General features: G+C 39.8%; 2 protein-coding genes across 2 annotated transcripts; both read right to left on the reverse strand.

Annotated features, from left to right (window-relative positions):
* Positions 1–580: 580 nt before the first annotated feature.
* smc3 (structural maintenance of chromosomes 3) lies at positions 581–15,076 on the reverse strand. Its single transcript, XM_055221481.1, has 29 exons — positions 14,888–15,076; positions 14,367–14,442; positions 14,244–14,282; positions 14,094–14,161; positions 13,921–13,992; positions 13,561–13,640; positions 13,398–13,476; positions 13,178–13,295; positions 12,597–12,772; positions 12,440–12,520; positions 12,113–12,277; positions 10,725–10,846; positions 10,379–10,592; positions 10,194–10,297; positions 10,012–10,111; positions 9,229–9,389; positions 9,011–9,152; positions 8,784–8,934; positions 7,795–7,947; positions 6,476–6,627; positions 6,241–6,399; positions 5,604–5,711; positions 5,389–5,497; positions 4,145–4,392; positions 2,154–2,366; positions 1,893–2,078; positions 1,632–1,809; positions 1,436–1,542; positions 581–1,290 (listed from the first exon to the last, which is right to left on the reverse strand). Exons 1-29 carry the CDS (start codon positions 14,900–14,902, stop codon positions 1,219–1,221), a joined length of 3,648 nt encoding a protein of 1,215 aa, XP_055077456.1. The 5' UTR covers positions 14,903–15,076; the 3' UTR covers positions 581–1,218.
* A 664-nt stretch (positions 15,077–15,740) lies between these two features.
* On the reverse strand, positions 15,741–19,825 carry dusp5 (dual specificity phosphatase 5). The gene is made up of 4 exons (XM_033968908.2): positions 19,344–19,825; positions 18,534–18,673; positions 17,910–18,129; positions 15,741–16,499 (listed from the first exon to the last, which is right to left on the reverse strand). Exons 1-4 carry the CDS (start codon positions 19,705–19,707, stop codon positions 16,093–16,095), a joined length of 1,131 nt encoding a protein of 376 aa, XP_033824799.1. The 5' UTR covers positions 19,708–19,825; the 3' UTR covers positions 15,741–16,092.
* Positions 19,826–22,126: the final 2,301 nt, after the last annotated feature.

Raw genomic sequence — 22,126 nt, forward strand, 5'->3', positions numbered from 1 at the left:
CTAATAACTATTATCTAGCAAAAAAAAAAAAAAAAAAAGCAACAATAATATTAACAAGGGCCAAAATGTTTAAACTTCCAGATAAATCCTCGTAAATTCTAAAAGTTGAATGGACGTTTCTGTGTTGGTGACATATACAGAGGTATCCTGTTTTAGCACCCAGCGCTATCCTGCATTTTTGTACTTTTCTTTCAGATTTTTCTTCACGAACTGCTACTTGACTTATGTAAAGCTATGTTAAATATTCCCTACCAAAACAAGTGGAAACAAAAATAAATAAAATATAGCCAATATATCCAGTGCGCTTCGTATAATCAACAGAAGTAGGCTAATAAAACAAATTTCAAAAACATTACAAAAACCAAAAAATCACAAGGAATGTTTACAAAGTTGAGGGAAGAGTTTAGGCTGCATATTACAGTGTATAATTAAACATCACTGACTTTGTTTTCCAGTCATGCATGTAATATTGGATTGGTTTATTGAATCATCATAATTCCAGTAGCGCTATTGACACATGCCTCTTTGTGCTTGGGACCTGGCGCCATCTGGTGTCTACGCGCATCAGAAAAAGAACAAGTTTATTTTTAAATATTTTATTTCATATAAAAAATGAAGCGAACATGTAAAATGGTGCAGACTGAAAACTACAACATATGGGGTTTAATGTCCAAAAGTACTGAGCACTTGAGTAACATTACATTCTAACATGGAGTTTAAATGATTGGAGAAACTGTAAATTACAATTTGATCTCTTATAATTTGAAATAAGATTTTGTTACATCAATATGCATGTAAATGAGAGCTCACATGACACCAGTGTGTGTAAATTAACTAAAACCATAGGCTTTTAAGCATTATGGTTGGAAAGGCTTGTACACATTACAAAAACAATTATGTAGATATAAAATGGGTGAAAACATCAACATAAGAGGATCAAAGCTTATGAAACTATACATCAATCATATCTGCTTTAGCAAATTCCTCAAATAACTGGTTCCCAAGAACTTCTGCCTTACCTTACCGATAACAGTGAAATTTTCCATAAGAGATGTATCTTAAAGGCCTTGTCATGCAAAGTCTGAACTGCTGTGTATATTTAAACTGACTAAAATGAATGTCATTAACCTAAACTGCTGATGATGCTTGCCGAGTGTGTGTAGTTTAACATCTGAGTGCTCTGGGGCCAGTGTGAGGTTGTAGAAACAGAGGTGATGTTTAACCGTGGGTAGTGTCATCCTCCACAAAGTCTTTGGCCTGTTCTGCTGTGATCACGTCAATGTGGCTCACCTGCAACACATGCACAACTTAATACACCTGAATAATATCATCACCATCATCACCATCATCACCATCATCACCATCATCACCATCATCACCGCAAACAGGTTGCTATGAGTGAAACTAGGTATTTTAGCTCAGAGGAAAGTCTCACCTTGTTTCTGAATTTGACACCATAAAACTTGTCTGCAGACTCGAGCAGCTCAGGTCTGAATGTGGTGGTAATGAACTGGGCGTGCCCAGCCAGCTCAACAATCATGTCTGTAATAACAATTTTAAAAAGTCAGAAAATCATTATCATTTTAAACATTTATTTCTGTGAGAATTGGCTAAATTTGGTTTGCCTTTACCTGACACAGCTTTTCTGTGCTGAGCATCAAGAGCCTGGTCAATCTCATCAAACAGGTAGAAAGGAGCAGGGTCACATTTTTGAATAGCAAAAATCAGAGCCAGAGCCACCAGAGACTTCTGACCTCCAGAGAGCTGCTGCATCTCTCTCATCTCACCCTGTTTTCCAGTGAAGGACACCTAAACAAGACACAAATCCACAGCACTCATGTTAGGGTTAGGCCTTTTCATTGAAACACATGACATATGAGGACCTAAATTACCCTAATGCCGACTCCAGTGAACTGATCCACAGATGGGACACTACTTTGGGAGCCAGAGCCCCTCTCACTGTCCTGGCCCTCCTCGTCCTGGGACTGGCCGCCCTCTGCATCGCCCTTCTTCATCACCAGAGTGGCTTTACCTCCAGGCACCAGCTTCTGAAACACCTCGCTGAAGTTCTTGGACACCTAAAAGAGAAGATATTTTTGGTACACAGTAGTTGTTGTTATAATCTTGATATCCACAGTGTGTAGTAAACTGACCTGTTTGAAGGTGAGCTGGATGGCCTCATACTTGCGCAGCTCCAGGACGTTCATGAGCTCCATGATAGATTTGTAGCCGCGGTCGAGCTCATCCTGACGTTTGATCAACTTTTCCTTTTGCTCAGAGAAATTCACAAACTGGTCCAAAGCTTTTTTGTTGACATGGCTGTATTTCTTCAACTCAGTGTTGCACTGCTCCAGTTTACGGAAAAGCTGAAACATGTGATTAAAGAATGTTACTTTTAAAAGACACAATTATGTTTGAAGTAGTTATACATTCCCATGAAACTGGAGGAAACAAATTATTACAAAATATGTTTCTTCAGGCTTGACATAGTTTTTTGGGTTTTTTTTTATAATAATTTGAATTAATCTTTACTCTTTTATTGCCAATATAAAAGTTATTAAGTGAAGTACAATTCCAATTCTACAAATAGACAAATAGAGCTCCCACAATGAAATGATCAGGCAGGGCTCCTTGGTTATGGAAAAAATAAAGATCCCATTATTTTAATCATAATTGAAATCACGATTTTTCAAATGATTATTCACACAGAGAAAGGTCAATAAATCTGCACGCATACAATTAAATGGTATACGGTCACATATTTATACAGCGCTTTTCCACTTTCAAGGCACTCAAAGCACTTTACATCAAGGAACCGGTCACCCATTCACACACACACACTCAGACATCAGTGTACGCAGACAATAGGGGCGACGGAGGTTACACGTCTTGCCCAATGACAGCTTTCATCTGTGGGAGCTGGAACCACACCACCAACCTCTGGGTCAGTGAATCTGACCGCTTAACCAGTGATGTTTATGTCGAGTGTGTGATTCAAACTATCAAATGAGCTTTGTTAAAAAGAACAAAGGTTGGCAGAGTATTTGTCCACTGATCCAAACAGACATAAAATGTAAGTGCCTAGAGTAAAACAGGCTGTTAAGAACATATTCTACAAGTAAAAAGCTCTAAACCTGAAGGGACTGTGATCTTTGTAATAGTTGTTGGTAATTATCACAAGACTCATTTCACAGCTATACGATGAGGGCAACAGTACTTTTTCCAAAGCTGCAGCACATTGAAACAGTAAAGAAAAGTAAGGATAAAGAATGGCCACGATTAAAACAGGAATAAACTGAACAGAAAAAGCAGTCCATTATACGCAGTGGCTTGATGTCTGTTTACCCCATTGGCAGCACTATTCAAAGCTGAAAATAGGAGAGCCTGTCTATTTGGGTGCAGCACACGAACGACTCGCTCACATTAGGTTGATAAATACCACCATCTGAATCAGTAATGAAGTTTTAACAAGGACAAGTGCCTCTGTTATTTAGCCCACTCATCCACTTGAGCAATCAGCAGCACCATCTCGCCTCGGAGAAGAAAATTATGCAGATAGAAAAACTACTGCGTGTCTGCGAATGCTATTTGTGGTATTGTTAAGTGGGGGAACTGTCAGAGCGCCTGTATACATTACGTTATGAAAGATGCCAAGTCTAATCAAGCAAGTGTCTAAGAGTAGAGGAGTTTGAAGGGTCTAAGCTGTAGAATGCAAAGAGGATGAATCACTACAGGGGAGTAAGTGGTAGGGCATCAGGCATTAAACTTGAAGAGAATCTCAGTCATCTCTGTGGTGCAAATACACAGGTCAAATATTGCATTTTCTGACCTTTACTCTTGTTACGTACTTAACATTTGGGCTAGTGTTATGTCATTTCTTTGGTGTCAATTTAAGTATATCACTTTACTGAAAGGTCAGGTTGCACAAGTCAAGAGAAAGGTTAGAAGATAGATACATCTTAATGTTAGGAGGCTAAAGAGGTTGTATAATATCATTCTGATAGAAACTGACCACTGCAAACCAGGAACACCACGGAAGATCAGGAGATTTAATAATGCTGATGCAATTCTGCCTGTGAAAATGCTCAATATTGTTTGTGTTTCAAAATAATCCCTGTCTATCTAAAATCCATTTTGTGCCCACCTGTTTCAGGGTGAGGGTCTGGTACTTCTCGAAGGCCTCCTGAGGCAGTGAGCCCAGCTCTCGGATCTTCTTCATGCACTCCTCCTTCTTCTTGAGGAGCATGCCCTGTCGGTTGGTCATCTTTTCCAGCTCTTTAGTGTCGTGGTTAATGGCATCATTCTGCTCCTTCTCGATACTTTTCCAGCGCTCCATGCTTTTTATGTGGTCTTTTATTTCCAATTCGGTTTTATCAATCATTGAGTCCAGCTCTGAAGAATATAGTATAGTTTAGTTAAAATCGATTTATTCAAGAAGACAATGAAATACATTCAGCCAAACAACCAAAAGAGCATGTTGAATATTCTGGAGTGTGTACATGTTTTAAATGTGTTTAAAGATATAATAAACTACATGAGAACATTTGGTACCTCAGAGAATATAATTAATGCGAGTTAGGTTGGGCTGAAATGATTCATCGAGTAAATCAAGAAATTCATTTACTAAAAAGCTTTGATTCTTATTATATATCTATATTCCATTGATGATTTGTTTAATTATTATAATTAAACCACATGAAACTGAAGCGCACGGAACCATTATGGCGCTTGTTGCTGCAGGGCGCCTGAACAGCACCGACTTCACAACAGTGGTGTGAAAGCACGGACAACCGGGATGATGCAAACAAACCAGGTCAATAAAAGACCGTGATGAGACGCAAAGACACAGAAGCTAAATGGCACACTGCAAAAAAACACTGCAAAATGGCCTGACCTCAGTGCAGCAGACAGATCACAACACAATGTTAAACCTTATCTTGACGTGATGGGACACCAAACTATTTTCTAGTGAATTAATTCATATAAACTGAAACTGTAGTTCACATTTAATGTGGCCTGTTTACAATACAGTCTGTTCACAAGTAAATTGGTAATAAATATTCTAGGGACATTTTGATCTGGTCTGTCATATAAGTGAAACAGTTCTGTTTTGAGGATGTATTGATGTGCAATTAAGAATACATGCATTAATTGAAGCAGAAAAAGTACTTTCTAGTTTTAACTATGAACCATTACTAATATGCTTTTAAGGATATTTTATGGAAGGTAAAATATTTATGTATTAGCTCGATTAATAAAGGTAATAATCGATAAGATTACTTGATTACTAAAATAATCGAAAGTTGTGGCCCTAGTGTTGGGTTAAATAACAAACCTTAATTAATTGCTTGTAGCGATAAACTTTTCCTTGAGTGGTCTCACACGTACCTTCTGAACGGGCCAGTGTGTCTTTGACTCGTTTGTTGATGCCATCCAGCTCAGACGTGGTGGCTGTCAGCACTGTCCCTCCTTCAGTCTCTCTCAATTCATTTAGCTCCTGTAAAACACAAACAATAATAATAATACAATTTGACTGGCTTCTTTGTTATTTCTTACTAAAAAGTTCCCATTTTAGAGAGAAGGGAAGTGAAATAAAACAGTACCTGTTCTACTTGGTCAAGACGCTTACGTAGATTTTCATTGAGGTAAGTCTCCACTCTGGTCATGATGCCCTCTAGTTTAATTCTCTCATTCAGCAGCTGTCTGTTGTCCTGCATTGGCCACAACAAAAACAACATCTTCAACATGCTAGTACTAAATGAGCACGTTTATATATTTGGATGACACATAATTGAATACTGTATTTTTCATTAACCAGTGTTGCCACTCAAAAAGTATGTAACCATCTACTCAAATAAAAAATAATACAAAAGTAAGACTAAGTAGTTAGGAAATAAAAACAAATTTGAGATTCAAAATTTTGACATGATATCATCATAATTGTCCACATAAAGGTAAAAGCTGTTGCGCAATCATGACAGAATAACTGCAGTGAGTGAGGTGAGAGCAGCTGGCAGAGAGAGAGGCAGCATGGAGCCATGTTGGATCACAAACGCATCCCACACGAAGCCGCTGTAAGCGGCCGAACAGACATCGAATGGAGGAAACAGACGGTCGGTCAGTACTACATACTGGGCATATTGAATTAATGTGTGAACAGATTATTGTTTTTTGCTGTACATAGAGCAGCAAATGCTCCAGCAAAGAAGTGTTTAATTTGTTTGTTCCATTCAGTCTGACCTGCTGCAGCTGGCGAATCTCATCATTGAGGTCATCTACGCGCCGCTGGTCCTCCAGACTGAGTTGAGACAGAAGGTCAGTGCCCAGCTCAGCCTTTAGGGACTCTCTGGTTGACTCCATGGCGTGAAGGCTGGCCTCCAGACTCTGAAGACTGCGTTGCTGAAGAAACACATTAAGTAACAGTCAGTAAACAGAGCCTTTGACTTGTGTGTACACATAGCAGTGTATGTTTTACCTTGGGCATAAATGTTTTCTCTGACTGCTGCCTCTTCTCCTTCAGCATCTTCATCTCTGACAAGATACTGTCTCGAGACGCTTTGAACTTTCTCTGCTGTGTCTCAATCTGCTGCATCTGGTTCATCAGCTGATCAATCTCATTGTTGATACGTAAAGGCACGTGTTAAGGACGTGTGTTTCATCAACAACTGCACTGTCAACCTCACCTGAGCAGTCAGTCCCTTCTACATTATGAATCAGAAAGAGCCCGGAATCGGATAGTGGAAAAACCTACATCCTAACTTTGGACGGCCCAACTACGCCACTAATTTGTAGAATGTCTCCTCTCGAAAACTCTCAATTTTTTTTTTTACCTGAGATAAATAAGACTGCAGTGCTTCAGTTGTTGTGTCTGCAGAAATCCTCACAATTTCTCAGTCCCGTGGGACTTTTTTCCCTTTTCTATCATAAGCCGCCATGTTAGTTTTTATCCAAACGGGGTATGCGTGTCTTTGATTGGTTAACCCACCTGTCAATCACGCCCTCTAGAATCGTTGAGACAGGATATGGCTCCAGATCCACTCATCTTTGTAAAGTTTTGTCAAAGTGTGTTGTTGTGGCTGGACGGGTAATTGTCAACCCATACTGATTCTCTATCTAGGTACTATCATATATAGATTTGTAGCTGGTTTGAGGGTGATATGGTTTGTCTAGTATGAAGAGCTTCCACATAATCTGCATCCTATGGACAGGGCAGAGGTGGAGAATGAACAAGAGGCTTTTAAATGATTGACCGGTGGTGACTCACAGCTGCAGTGAAGAGCAGCCTGTCATTTCCGGCTTACTCACAAATCATTATATATAGCCCCAAACCAGGTGTCTCTAAAACGGATTTGCTTATGAACCTACCCGTAACTGCACAGGTGTCTGAGCATACATGATTGATAGATAAGACCTGTGCAAAAATATCGTAAACTCACGTCACTATGCATTTATTTATGGCAGTGCTTTTCACAAGATTTTAAGTGTGTGTGACATGAGTCTACAGGGGGCCAAGGCATGGTGGCACGGAATGCAAGAGTGAAGCAAGTATTGGGAAAATGAAGGTCCATCGCCTCCGCAAAGCTATTTCTTAAGGCTGAGCAAAGAGGGCAAAGCAATACCACAACACTTCCCACCCCTCCTCCCGAGTCTAATTTGGAAAACTCCTTTTACAATGTCGTCATTCAGAGGAGCGTTATTCGTTTTCAATCAGTCGGCAGTTACAGCTATATTTACGACCTCACAGTGGGCAGGTGACCGATCTAGCCACTATTTCATGACTCAGTGAAAGGATATGCTCAATGTTTCTGCGTAGATTCTCATTAAGTTTGGCTTCCAGTTCACCAAGTTCCTCTTCAGCTTTTCTCATGTCTTTTTGCAGCTCCAGACGAGACTTGCGTGTGTCGTAGTAGCCTCCCGTCAAAGCTCCTCTGTGGCTCACTTGATCACCTGGAGAAAAGAAATCAGTTTGGCTTAAAAGAAGACACATGACAGTTTTAAGAGCCTCTGGTTTTAAAGTGCCTATAACAGGTTGGACTACCCATTTTACTAAATGACAGTTAAGATCATCACATTTAAGATTTTACAACTTTACCAGTTTGGCCATTTTTTAGGTTTTCAATTTTAGTTCCTGGTTGGAATTCATGACATCACACTTGGGAATTCCAGTGTCACCTAGCAACCATGTGGAACACTGGGCCAGAACTGCTCTAATGTGCACAGAAATTATTATTTGACACATAAAAATAGATTACACTATTGTATAAAATTCTCCCTAGTGTGATGTGAACAATATGTAACTCTCATATTTTTCAACTTTTCTTTGCAAATTGCTTCTTGGAAAAAAAACCCAAAAAACCCCAAAAACAAATCAGTCAAAATTAGAGAATCATCAAAACCTCTCATATGCACTTAAACTGGGAGCGATGCGTCAGATGGAGAATGATACCTATGCAGTGCTATTAGAGGCTATCAAGACATTTTACCAGTGTTTCTTCCTGTGCCTTTAAATTACATCTCACCTAGAACATTTTTCGTTTACTCAACAAATTACATAACTTGGTGGAATACACATGGAGTTTGAAAATGCTGTATAGCTGTTTAGTAAGCAGCTGATTGTCATTTATTATATTTAATCAAGAGAAATAACAGTTTAGGTTTTTAGATAGATATTGATAGTAATAGTGACAATGAAAGAATGTTTAATTATGATACACAAGTGTTATGTTATACTGCGAAAAATATTCTAAATCTTCACAATCTTCAATTTATTTTTTTTAACTTACCCTCCAGTGTGATGCAGTCCATTGTAAATGCTCTGGCCAACTGAGTGGAAACCTCCATACTACGACAAATGAGCGTCTTCCCAAAAACGTGCTTGAAAGCTTTGTCAAAGTTTTGGCTGTAACGCAGTTTACTGATCATGGGAATGGCATCCTGAAAAACAAGAGGTTTCAAAATAAATCCATTACTGACACTGAGCAAACAGACATATCTTATGGGGAGGCCTCACATTAGTCTCTGGGTATGCCGTGTCACGGACGTCTAGCTTGCTCAGGGGAAGGAACGTGACTTCTCCAGGGAGGTTCATTTTGTTGAACTCCATCAGAATTTTTGTGCTGACTTCATCCGTGTCGACAATGTGATAGAAGAGCCTGAAAACACAACAAGGTGTAAGTATGGCCCTGCTCTGTGTGCTGACAAACTCAAAGAGAAATAATAAATGAGCACCTGGTTCCAGCGGTCACCTCCACACAGGTGTAAAAGGCCGGTTCACACTCAAAGTTGTTCATGACAATGCCGTGGTAACCATTGATCACATGCTGATTGATGCCTTTACGGCGAAAATGCTCCAGGACTTTGTTGATGCTGTCAATGCCATTAAGAATAGCCTGAAAGAGTAAGGTTTATGGTTTAAAATCAGGAGAGAAACAACTGTCCATTTTTTTCCTATGTTGATATTAAGTAAATGTGTGTGACTATGGGCTGTGATATCAATCCAACTGTATTCAAATCCTGATCAAATTGTTTGCAGAACGACTGCAGTGAGACTAGATAAAAACAGGAAAATGAATGGAGTAAATGCAGGATCACTTGATGAAAAGAACAATTCCTTTTAGCATTTAGACCCTTCTCGCAAGTGATATTTGATTGGCAGTGGATTGGACAAAGGAGTGACTCATGTGTAAATTTAGCTGCAGATCATAAAAAAGCCAAAGCAATGGAGACGAATGATTAGATTTGAGATGACAATCGGGTGAGTCACAAAGTGAGTTTTTCTTCAGTATTCACTCGGGCTCAGTCGGAGCGTTGGTGGTAAATGGCTATTTGCTGATGGTTTGTTGATCCCCTTCTAAATAGAATGTACCATATCAAACAGATCTACCACTGACTCTGCCAGTTTCTCATTGATATTATCCAGTTGGTTTGTGTTTTTTTGCATAAGATAAAAATGTAGAGGACACCAATAAGTCATTATTACACATTAATCATTATTAAACAAAATACACGTACTTTCCCCGTAGCGGCGCGGAGAAGCTGCTGTTTCTTCTCGAGGTCCTCACGTTTAGCGGCTAAAGCCTGCTGTTCAGCATTTTCCTCTCTCCACAGGTAGCTGGTGACACACAAAAAAACAAATCTCTGCCAACTATTTGATCTACAACATACATACTGCAAAGTTAAAATAAACACCTTACTTTCTTTCACTCTGAAGTTCATCTTTTCTGTTTTTAACCTCATAGTACTTTTTGTCCAGTTCCTCCACACGGGTCTTTACCTCGTTAAGATCTTGGTCTAATTTCTAGAGCAAGGTGCAAATATGTAGATCGTGTTAATGTTTGAGTTTATCTAAGACAGAACAAATCTAAAACATTATTCTTACCGTGTACTGCTCCAGGTTTTTCTCCTTATTTGTCTCTGTGTCCTCTAGGTCTTTGTGGATGGCAGCTATTTGCCTCTTTTTGTCATTGATGGCCTGGTCCAAAGATTTCAACTCCTTTTTAATCCACTTGTCCCTCTCCTCCTTGGAGGTGAACTGGCTCCCTCGCCCCTGCTTGGCATACAAATCCGTCCTTTCTTGTGTTGCTTGGGCCAGTCTGAACAGAAGAGAAATTGTAATCAAAACATCAGGAGAAATTATTCAAAAGGGAAAAATAGAAAATTTTAATTGGCTAATTAACCTATCAGTGATTTTCTCAGTGACTGGCTGTGTGGGAGTGACTCATTACCTGGAGATGCCTCGCTCCTCCTTCTCCTTCACCATGTTAAATTTGGGCTCCGTCTCCTGTAGCTCTTTTTGCTTTTCCTCAATTTTCTCAAGTAGCTTCTGACGTTCTTTCAACAGACGTTTCTAAAAAAGGTACAAAATAAACAATTCAAAAATACTGCAGTGAGTGGAAGGATTGTTGATGGATTAAACAATGGATTTCCTTCTTGTTAAGTATAAAAAACAAAAAACAGCCATTGCCGACCAGTGACGCCATTTGCTTCCCTTGCTTTTCAGTTTGCTCCAATAACTTTTGGATGATAATGTGCCAATTTTAGCCAGGTGGGCTTAATCCAACCAGCCGGCGCGCTGCCTGGGACTCATCATCATTCACGGTTAACTGGGCCAACACACAGTTATAATTGCCTTAATACACAGAGAAACACAGGACTCGTGCCATACGGACACTAAGAGAGGCCAGCTCTATATACATAAAGCCTTGCTCCAAAACTCATGTAAAGTTGCTATGATGGGAGAGCGTTTAATATTAAAAAGTTGATCAGTATTTTTGTGTTTTGATGACGCACCAGTGAGTCTTTAGAGTCAGAAACCAAATACAATAAACTTTCAAGGTGTATTAGTCACAGGCTTTTTCTGGCAGAAAAAAAGAGAAAAAAAAAAGTCAAATTAAAATACTGACGCAAAAACAAAATGTGAGCTAGAAGATGAAGGGTATGTTAAGTTATAAAGCTTCTTAGTTGCATTATATATACATATATCAAAATACTGAATGCATATTAGTTCAAATAAAGCTGAAACTATTCATTCATTAATGTTGTATCCTTTTGAAGAGTCTAACGAGCACTATACTCTAACACTGAATCTATTCACTCATTATAATAGTCCTCCTTTAAAGACAACATTGAGTGCTTTGAATTATGGGAAGCAGTTGGGTGCTTTGCAGAAACTCCTTTACAGAGATAAGGCAGCCGGAGGAGACTCAAGGCCGAAAAACAGACCGGTGCAGTCGGGGAGGTTCGAGAGAGGTGAGCGAGGCCGGAAGGAGGAACCCAAGGCGTCAACCTGCTCAACATAATATTTGCATATTCATGTTGCATTTTTATCCTTTGGGGCGAGGGAAAGGCAGACAGACCGCCTGCTGCACACACGAGGGATAGATCATTTGACCCCGGGTACTGTATTAAATTGTAACTGTCAGGGGAATCAATTTTTGACATTTGAACTGATCGAATCCAGTCGTCATTTTGATAGAACACGCTTAACAAAGTGCAGACAATTATAGGAAAAATGTCCAGGAGAGAGGTGAACAATCACTGTGTGTATGTATAATAGACAGTTATTGGTGCATAGATCACGTGTGCATGATGACGCACAGAGAGGCTTCCGTACCCTCTGTTCGCTGTTGCCTGCCAGTTCGTCCTGCAGGTCCTTGGCCTTCAGCTCCAGTTTGGTCCTCTGCTTGATCTGCTCCTGGCGCTCTGCCGAGAGCTGCTCTTTCTCCTCCTTCATGGCTGAGATCTTGGATTTCAACTCTCGCACAACTCGCTCTGTTTCCTACAAATATTAACATCAAATATATAAATAACGACTGCAAATTCCGCTGTATATATTTAAACTAATTAATCTAAGCTATACAAGTTTTAGTAAATATGGTGGCAATCTAAAACAATCAAATAAACAGCAGGCGTCTTGAAAGTTTTGCAGTTAATTTTATACCTCCACTTTATCTCTAGCATCCTGCTGAGCATCACGGAGTTGCCTTGACTTGTCCCCACATGTCTCTCGTTTGGTGGACAGCTGAAAAAAAAAGAAAAAAAATCAGACCAAAATCTACAATACAAACATTGCCATCAAACAGGTGTGTTGATTTTACCTCATCCAGTTTGGCTCGGGTTTCATTAAGCTCCTGGTTGTAGATGGTGTACTCCAGGGCTCTCCTCATCTTGTCCCACTTTTGGTACTGAGCCAGCTCCTCCTTCTCATCCTCCAGAGTGTGAAGACGCTCCTCAATATACTTTAGTAACTCATTGATCTTTTCACGCTTTCCCTCTGTTAAAACAGACATTTGAAAAAGGTTACACTTCATAGCTTCTGAGATCTGACAAGATCAAGCAAACATCTAAGCAGGACTGGGCCTGGTCAGTACTTAGATAGAAGACCTCTGGGAATATCAGGTGTGACAGTGTGGCACTAGTGGCAAAAAGGGTAGCTTTGTTCTTAGGCAAGACACACACTGCTTATGCTGCAGATATACAACCTCATTTCCACCAGTCTGCCCCAGGGCAGCTGTGGCTACTCTAGTTGCTTATGACCACTGAGTGGCGTAAATTAATAATGTATGGTAAAGTGTGAAAAAACTCTATATAAATTGAATGCATTATTATATTTCTTTAAGACAGTGTTTCTTGGATGATTTTTGTCTCAATAAAGAAATAATGATACCATAAAGTTTACCTGTCTCTTTCATGAGAGAAATACTCTCTTCTTTCCGCTCATCATACACACGTGTCCCGGCCACCTCTCTAAGAAGTTTGAGACGCTGAGAGTCAGGGGCTGTTGCCATTTGGTTAATCTGTATCAATAAATATGTATTAACATGTGGTAAAATATTTATCATTTTAACACCATGACAGGTGCAGACATTGCATACATGCCCTAGACACTCCTGACTCACCTTTCCCTGCTTGACGATATAGTAAGGATTACTGCGAGAGAAGCCAGCACTTTCCAGAAGGTTCATGACATCATTTTTACTGAAAAAAAAAAAAAAAAAAAAATCACAGACGTCATTCACACTTATATGATTTACCTTAATAAATACAGGGCAGCACACTTACGTCACCATCTTCTTGTCTAAGAAATACTGGTCCTTCTTAGCTCCAATGACACGCCGAAGCGAGACCTCCTCTTTATCTATCTGAAATGGGAACAATATCAGAGCTTACAAAGATAGAAAAAGAAATAAAAACTTACAAGTTACAAGTTTATTTTTGTGTTCATATTGTGTTTTAACTTTACAAATGGTCCTATTAATGCATTATTAGCATGTATACTACCAGTTCAAACAGATTATGAACATGAAGGTGGATACTACAACACATTTCTCCCTACTGTATAATATCTGGAGAGATTATTGGGAAAGTGAAAAAGACAATCTGACATAAGAAAGATGACTTAAATAAAAATATCTGACTTACAGGAAGCCGGTTGTCCGAGTTATCAAATATAATTTCCACAAAAGCTGAGATGACCCGGGGACCTGTTCCTTCCTAATATAACAAGAGGAAAAGATTAAACAGATTTTAGAAAGTTTTTTCAGGGGAAAAAAATAATTGTGCTCTTACTGTGATACGGCATTTTCATCACTTACATGGAGCAAGGCCAGACGCTGCTCAGGTCGAAGATGACTGAACTCATCACTAAGCACAAACTGGATAGCTGTAGAAAAAGAACAGTGAAGGTTGAAATGAGACAAATTGGTTATATTAGTCATTTTTATTTAAATACTTTAATTTCATACCATAAAAGAAGTTACTTTTGCCAGACCCATTTCTTCCAACTGTGAAAACATAATGATTTATTACATTTCATTAAGAGCCTGTCACTCAAACGGAGTCACATTCAGAATGTGACAAGTACGTACCAATAACATTATGCTTCGGACTGAAAGGGTCAACCACAGTTTGGTCCCTGTAACTTCGAAATCCTTGAATAATGACCTACCCAGACACAGTGATGGATATTAGAAGAACGTAAACATTGGCGCTAAACATCTGGCACAGTAAGGTCTTGACATTACACACTTAAAATACTTTTTTTCAACGTTCTCATGAGGCAATATTAGGCATGGTGCAAATGGTAATACATGTACTACTTTTTATTTTGAAGCATGAAAGTGCAGCATTAAAATATTACAAATCAAGGTAAACTCCACTATGGGAGTTTAGCATTAGCTTTAGCCTCGGTAAAGGGGGCGGGCAGAGCAACGCCAACAGAAAACACATCTGACCATGATGCTAACATACTTTGCATCAGGAAAACATCACCGTCATACAAGAAACTGCTCTTTGAGCCACTGAACGTAAAGTTAACACGCAATTTGAAATGGTCTCAATAGGCCATTGATTGCCGCTAGCATGCACAAGTCCTGGATTGTCCCCTTACCTGTTTGATATACATGGTGGTCCGAGTAGCCCAACTCTTCTCAGAATAAGTAGTGGATCAACTCCTCTCTCCAAAGAGCTGGAGTAACCGGGAAATATACCGAAATCCAAAAGTTACTTGTATATAATGCATTAATTTTTGTCCAGAAACACAATCAAGCAACAGAATAACACGGAAAATGGCGGCGGGGGCGGGTTGAATGGAACATACCATTATCCTTTAAGGTCTGTCAAAATGTTAAAACTATTATTATTGTTGGATTTGGAACTGTAAGTGTGAGCTAATAGGAATACTACCCTTTTAAGATTTAGTATTCTATAGTTATAACTGTTGACATTGTTTCATGTGGTTTTATTAATATCTCATCCCCAACGTCTGAGTTAGTACAGTCTAGGCGCTCGCTCTCTGGGCGCCAAAGAAGACGGTACTCCGAGTACGACCGTACACTGTGTAAAGACTATCTATTATGAGTACGACACGTGGGTCCTACTCAGGTTAGAGGCTACTGTCATTCAACCTTAAAATCTAGTTTATTATATTTACTTTATCAAGTTTAGTTTCTCATTTTATAATGGAAAAGTGTATGTAGGCCGGATTTTGGTAGTATTTTGTATGAATGAATGGAGTGCGGCTTTTAATAGGCTACGCTTTGTTTATCCCCTCATTCACTGCAGGTGTCACTGTTGTTTCTTGATGTAGTGACATCAGTAGTGGGCTCATTATTCAGTGTTTATAAAAGTAGAATAATGAAGAAATTTTACTACTGTTTTTATTGCTTAATATGTCTGATGGACTGTTGCTATTCAGTTGAGCAGAATGTAATAGATTTGAGCAGAAAAAGCAAAGTGAAATATTTTTGTAGTGAAACATTTATTAAACACACATGAATTAACATCTATGTTGATAAAAATCAGACAGTACTTTCAAATAAATAATTTCAATGCCCAAATGTATAGGCAAATCACAATATTAACCTAAGGCATGAATATTGCAGTTCAGGCTATCATTGTGCTGTATTGTTTCATCAACAGCCCAGAAGACTGGAAAACAGCAACTCCCAGGGGTCTCGACTTCTTCAACGTCATATAAATATTTTCTTTCCTGTACATCTCCAGTGTATCTGTGTTGCTGGGTCAAACGCCAGGCACACAAAGTATTATTTTTCATATTTTTCAAGTAAAGACTACAAGCAGTCAAAAGTTTATTTAAGGCAGTGCTGTTATTGGGCTCAGTTTGAACTGGTGATGGACCGGGGAGTGCAGGCAAGAGGTAGGGAGGGTGAACACAGATGGCTCATAGTTTTTGGTGCTGAAGTTATTGGTAAAGTCATTGGCAAAGAAGGAGGCGGACTCTGGGGCGCAGGGTGTGGCAGGTTCTGGAGTGACTGCGTGAGCTGGGGCCGTGGAGAGGACCTCGGATTCATACTGCAGCAGCTGACCCATAAAGCTAAAGTTGGGCGAGATGACTGAACGGCGCTGTTTGATGATGTCAAAGGCAGCATCGAGTCGAAGCCGTTGGGTCCTCATGATGTAGGCCATGCAGATAGTGGGGGATCGAGATATGCCTGCTTCACAATGCACCAGGACCTTGCCTCCAGATTGCTTTATTTGATCTGAAAGAAAAAGAGGACATCAAATTTTATACTATTTGTGTTTATTTATTTGTTATCATTTTTATTTCACACAACATATGCTCCTAATTATTATGGACTTCTCATCAAATCCTTACACTAAGGCATTTGGGGCCTGAGTGTGAGTCACAAACAGGAGTGATAGACTGCCTCCTACACTATGTGGGCTTGGAGAGTTTAGCAGAGCACCTCTCTTACACTCTAATCTGTGCATCCTTATGGGTAATAAATTCCAGTGGTCTTCTATATAAATCTCCCTTATACACCTTTCATTGCAATCAACATATATCTGTTTTTGTTCTAGGTTAAGTTTAGTCTACCATCTCTAAATCTCTAGATAAAACCTAATAACAATATTAAGAAGCAGTCCTGTCTCACCTACATGGCCATCCACAAAATCAGACCTCATTTTAAGGTATTTGCTATATACGGCTCATCTTTTGTTATGATAAATTATTGATCATTTGAATCAGCTGTGAGTCCAGGAAGTGGAAAATGTGATAAGATACAGAAACCTGGACTAAAAATGTGGGCTAAATTTGCTACTGAAACACATTACAGTCTTATTTAGTACCCAGACCTGCTAAAAGATAACCTAAACAATGCACATTACCATCCAGTTGTGTTGTCATCTAATATCTTTAGCGGGGATGCAGGCTGTGGGCTTTGTCCTTGTGGTGGCTATAAATAACCTGCACATTGTGTATATCTATTTAGCTCCACTTTTCCCTCCCACGCTACCTTCCATATTTACTGTCCTACTGCCCTATAGGGACCGTCAGTGCAACCCCCCTGAAGGCAACGCTATGTTATCCAGACAACTCACACATTTAGTCAAAGCCAAAACAACATAAACAACGATTTATGAGTAGCACGCCCACAGCTTCCTCCCCCTGGCCTTGGCTAAATATGTACTGCTCACCCACTTGTCATAGTGCTGGCCACACCCAAGGGAGTAAGCCACAGAGATTAGGCCTAAGAAGCAGTGACGACATGGGAGCGTCTTTTTCAGGCTAAGATGGGGGAGGATGAATGGAAGGTCAGAGAAGGATGGGAGTAAATCCTGAATGAAAGCTAGAGATGTTGACGAGCAGTTGTTCAAGTTAAAGTGATTAACGAGGGTCGTGTTTGTGAATGACAGCAGGTGAGAAACTGGAATGGGCAGACGAGACAGAATCAAATACACATGTGACAATAAAGGTCCTGCTGCTGTTAATACCATTGCTGTGATAACACATTTCACAGCTCCTTTCCCAAGCGATAAAAACAGGCACAGGTTTCCAAGAAAATAATCCCATGTCTATTTTTACACTGTTTATTTAGGTTTCTGAAAAGGGTTGCTACCCAGAAATCTAACTTCACTATTTTTATCAAAAAGGGCATAAAGCTCACCAATGAATTGTATTGCCTCTTGAAAGTGTGAGCTGATATCTGCCATATGGCTATCCTCCACTGGGATCCATTTGTAGTCATACTGGCTCTTTGCTGGCTGCAGGTCCCTGCGTGACACATTGAGCAAGGCTGTGATGTGAAGGTCGCTGAGATAGTCCTGTCTGGAAGCGTGATAGGCACTACCGAGGTAGAGGAAAGGCAGGATCTCCACAGGTTTACCCTAAAAAAGTACAACAAAATTCTCAATACACATTATGAAAAACAAAATCCCCCAAAAGCCTCAGGACTGATATCAACCAACCATTTAATAAACATGCCAAGCCTATAACAATATGTAAACAAACACCTTGATCACTGCCCCTTTCAAAGCCAGTGTGTAGTGTTGTGTGCGTGTTGGCAAAAGATGACAGAAAAGGCCATGATGAAAGTGTGATATATGTGTCCTGTCTAAGCAAACACTGAGTGGCCTCATTCTTTTGAAGCAAATATAGAGAGACTGGGCAGTGAAGGTCAGAAAATAGCAGATCATATTTGAGAAAATGTTGACCAATTACAACCCGCCCTGATGTCAATGTGGTTCTACGTGCTTTTTTACTTGCTTGCCGTCTGAGGGTGTTTCCATACCTGATCATAATCTGGTTTGTGGTGAGAACGCATCTCGGTGTGGCAGCTGACTTTTCTCTCAGTTTCAGTTCCGCTCTGGTCTATGGTTTTCACCTCAGTGCAAAGTTCAGGGTATTGAGAGTGGAAATTCTCATATCCGCCTGAAACAAACAGAGGAAACAAACATTAATCCCGGCTCCTAACACACTCTGTCACGGCCTAAGCTTTGTGAAACGTCAGCCTTTCATGAAACAGTTTCAACAGCAGATTATTACGTTTATAAACTGATTATACGCGCGAAATTAATTACTGCACCTCTCCGTGGAAGGAGCGCTAATCCTTTTAGGCCCACATCCTGCGCTCTCTGAGGTGACACACGGGAAACGGGAGCATTTCAACTTATCACAGCGACCCAGAGGTAATAACTTGGACGAGGCAAATGACCAAGGCAGTACTTTTGTATCAGTAACATATCATAACCTCGTTAGCTTCTCACTCTGACTCATCCACTCCGTTGACGCACGCATAACATCTCTCCAAGAAGCTCATTAGGGTACTTAGACGGACTTTACACTATCGGGTATTAACAGGGTAGATAAAACATTAAACTGTAACCAAATGGGGAAAATAGTTTATAAAAGAACATTATTTGTCACAGATTTTGTCGTTGTAAAGTTTTGGAAACGCTAGCTTGTTTTAGAGCTAGCTTAAAATGGTAAAAAACTGTCAGTTAGGCTAATAAAGCGCGCGACTATCCAAACTAAACCGTTACTTTAAAAGCTCAAAATAATAAGATAAAAATCTGAAAATATATTGATCTAAAATGCTTACCTTTCAGAAAGCAGATGCTGGTCCCATTCGTTAAGTGTGAAAGGGTATTTATTACTATTTGTGCTACACTGTCCTTTTTTAATTTTTGCCAGTGGGACGTCCGGTCATCCAGTGCTACCACCGCCGATATACTCCCCTCCCGAAGCCGATACAGAGCGCTTTCGTCCGGGATAACAAACTGAAGAGGCACCGGTCCTCCTCTGAACCTCCGCACCACCACTGAGTTGAGGTTGACGTTGATGGAGCCGTTGATGCTTGAGTTTGTGAATGAAAGATACGGTCGACAATCCACAATAAGGCAGGTCCCACATTCTTTCCTTATGATCTTCTTTAGACGGCGGCTGTCAATGCTGGACACCTTCATCGTTGCGTCTTTGGGAGTTTAAGTGTTGTTATTGCCTGGAGAATAAAAGTGACTTGCTCTTTGATAGAGGATACGGGCGACACAGAGCCCTGTACGCGTCTTTGCCTACATTTCCTCCAAGGGGATTCCGGCGGATCAGTTTTATATGAATGAACCTCCGGCGTCTGACGTCACGAACCAAATATGGACAGTGACGACGCAAAAGGCCCCGCCCACAAACAGTGACTGTAGCTGTGACTCCGCCCCCCCGGGGTTGGTCAATAAATCCCCAGTGCCTCTGCTAGGACTGATTCATACCTCACTTATTACTCACACAGTGTTCTCTCCCAGCCTACACCTGCTCCTTATAGTTTCACGTGCAACTATTTTTTTTTTTCCCATTTGATGGCGATATAAACAGTGCCTGCAGCAGGTAGACATGCTTATAGTACAAAATGACTGGAGACACACTGTAAACCCTGTGTCCTTACTATCTTGTCCATGTTTTGTTTTGTTTTTTTCTTAACCCTCACCAAGTCATACAGCCAAGTAAACTACACAGCTTTATAGTCCTTACCGCGTAAACTCAATCCCTAAATGAATTAACCGGTTTAAACGTCACACTCCCATGACTTTCAGACAATCCCCAGACTGTCGGGGTTGTGCTTTTGAGTAGGTGTGAAAATATGAAGCCATCTTAGTCTTAATCCTGTTTTAAACATTTACCTTTGTTTCATAGCAGCAAGCAAGAATTCAAAGCATGTCTATGGTCTGAACAGTGTGACACATTGCAAAAGCATTTCCGTTATTGTTTTTCAGCATTGCAGCAAGTTCAAAGAGTAAGCCTCATGTATAGCAATATAATTAAGGTTTTAAATGAACACTTTAATCCAGCAAATATGTGGCATGTCCCAGTGTGTGTGTGGACAGGAAAGATAACAAACGCACAATGTGAAGTTATCAAACAGACTGACTGGGAAGCAAATTAGGCATGGGACATTATTGAAATATGAAGGCACGATTATCATGGCCGAAAAAAAAATGTAATAAGATAATAAAAAAAAATAAAAAAAATGTTCTGGATATGAATAATTATAATTTGAATAGAATGAATAACTTCCATATTTAAACAGCTGTTATAGACTTGTACTTTGTTATAAAATGGCAGAGAAGTAGGTTTGTTCTGCATTTTCTGGTGATATAATGATGATTCTCTGTTGGCAATTATCACAATTATGTAAAATGTCCCATGATAAACGATATTGTGGTTTATCATCCCATCCCTAAAGCACTATGTTAGCTAACGCAGCTAACTTTGAGTGTTCTGTCAAAGATGTATGTATGTAATAATCTGGATGTTCTTTTTGGGGGTAATTGCTAGGGTGACCAGATTTTGAGCAGTGAAACATCTTTACTCGTACAACTTTCCATCAAGTTGACGGATTGAAATGTTTCTTGTACTGTGGGTCATACCTGGACAACTGAGGGATTACACAGACATAAATACAATTGTGAAAAGACACTGTCCATTCTTGATTCATTTTTGTCAGTCAGACTCTGAGGGAGTTTAGTCAACGCAACAGAGAGCATTTCTTTTTTTCTTATTACAGTCATTTTCAAGCACGAGTTTCTGTATTTTCCTTAAACAAATGACAATATATTACCATTTCTTGTATAAAACTGTGACAAATCAATGGTTTGGGATAAATTGGCTGGGGCAGGAGACACAGGGCTCAAAACTGGCACTGTCTCGGGTAAATAGGGACATCTGGTCACCCTAATTTAAAACCTTGCAGTTACTTATGCAATATGGGTTACCAGCAATTCAGAGAGTTTAAGGGTCATTCAACTTATTTCTCATCTTTTTTTAGGATGTCAAATTGGCATGGATCGCAATGGCTCAACAACTGTGGACCAAATACATCCGATGACCAGTTACTCCTCCGTAGCAGGGACACACACAGATCACTATTCACTCTCTTCAGATTGATCAGTTCTATTGTAAATGCATCTTTTAAAGCAACACGCATATTAGTCAGTGAGGAATGAAATCAACAACATACTCTCACAGCCGGGTTAGAATAAATGCTCTAGAAAGGCTGTGATTGTATAACTAAAAAAAAAAGAGGGGGACTGGCTGAGTCTCTAAAACATTTATGGAGAACCAAAAAGCATATTTGTGTTTAATTATTTAGTTAATCTTTGTCTTGTGAGGAGAAATACCCGCTTTAAGGCAGAGCATTACTAGAGTGCCATATGGTGGACTCTAATCCTGGCTCATGACATCAGCACAGAGCGGGGAGCCCCAGCATCAGCAGCAGCAATCTCTAAACCTTATTTTATTACAGACTTGGTTAGTGTCAGCTGTAAATAACAACAAAGGCCCAGACCAGAGACATAAACAAGATGCATTTCCTTTCGACTAACCTTCTCTCTCTCC

The sequence above is a fragment of the Periophthalmus magnuspinnatus genome, chromosome 1, assembly GCF_009829125.3.
Source record: "Periophthalmus magnuspinnatus isolate fPerMag1 chromosome 1, fPerMag1.2.pri, whole genome shotgun sequence".
In the NCBI taxonomy this organism is placed as follows: domain Eukaryota; kingdom Metazoa; phylum Chordata; class Actinopteri; order Gobiiformes; family Gobiidae; genus Periophthalmus; species Periophthalmus magnuspinnatus.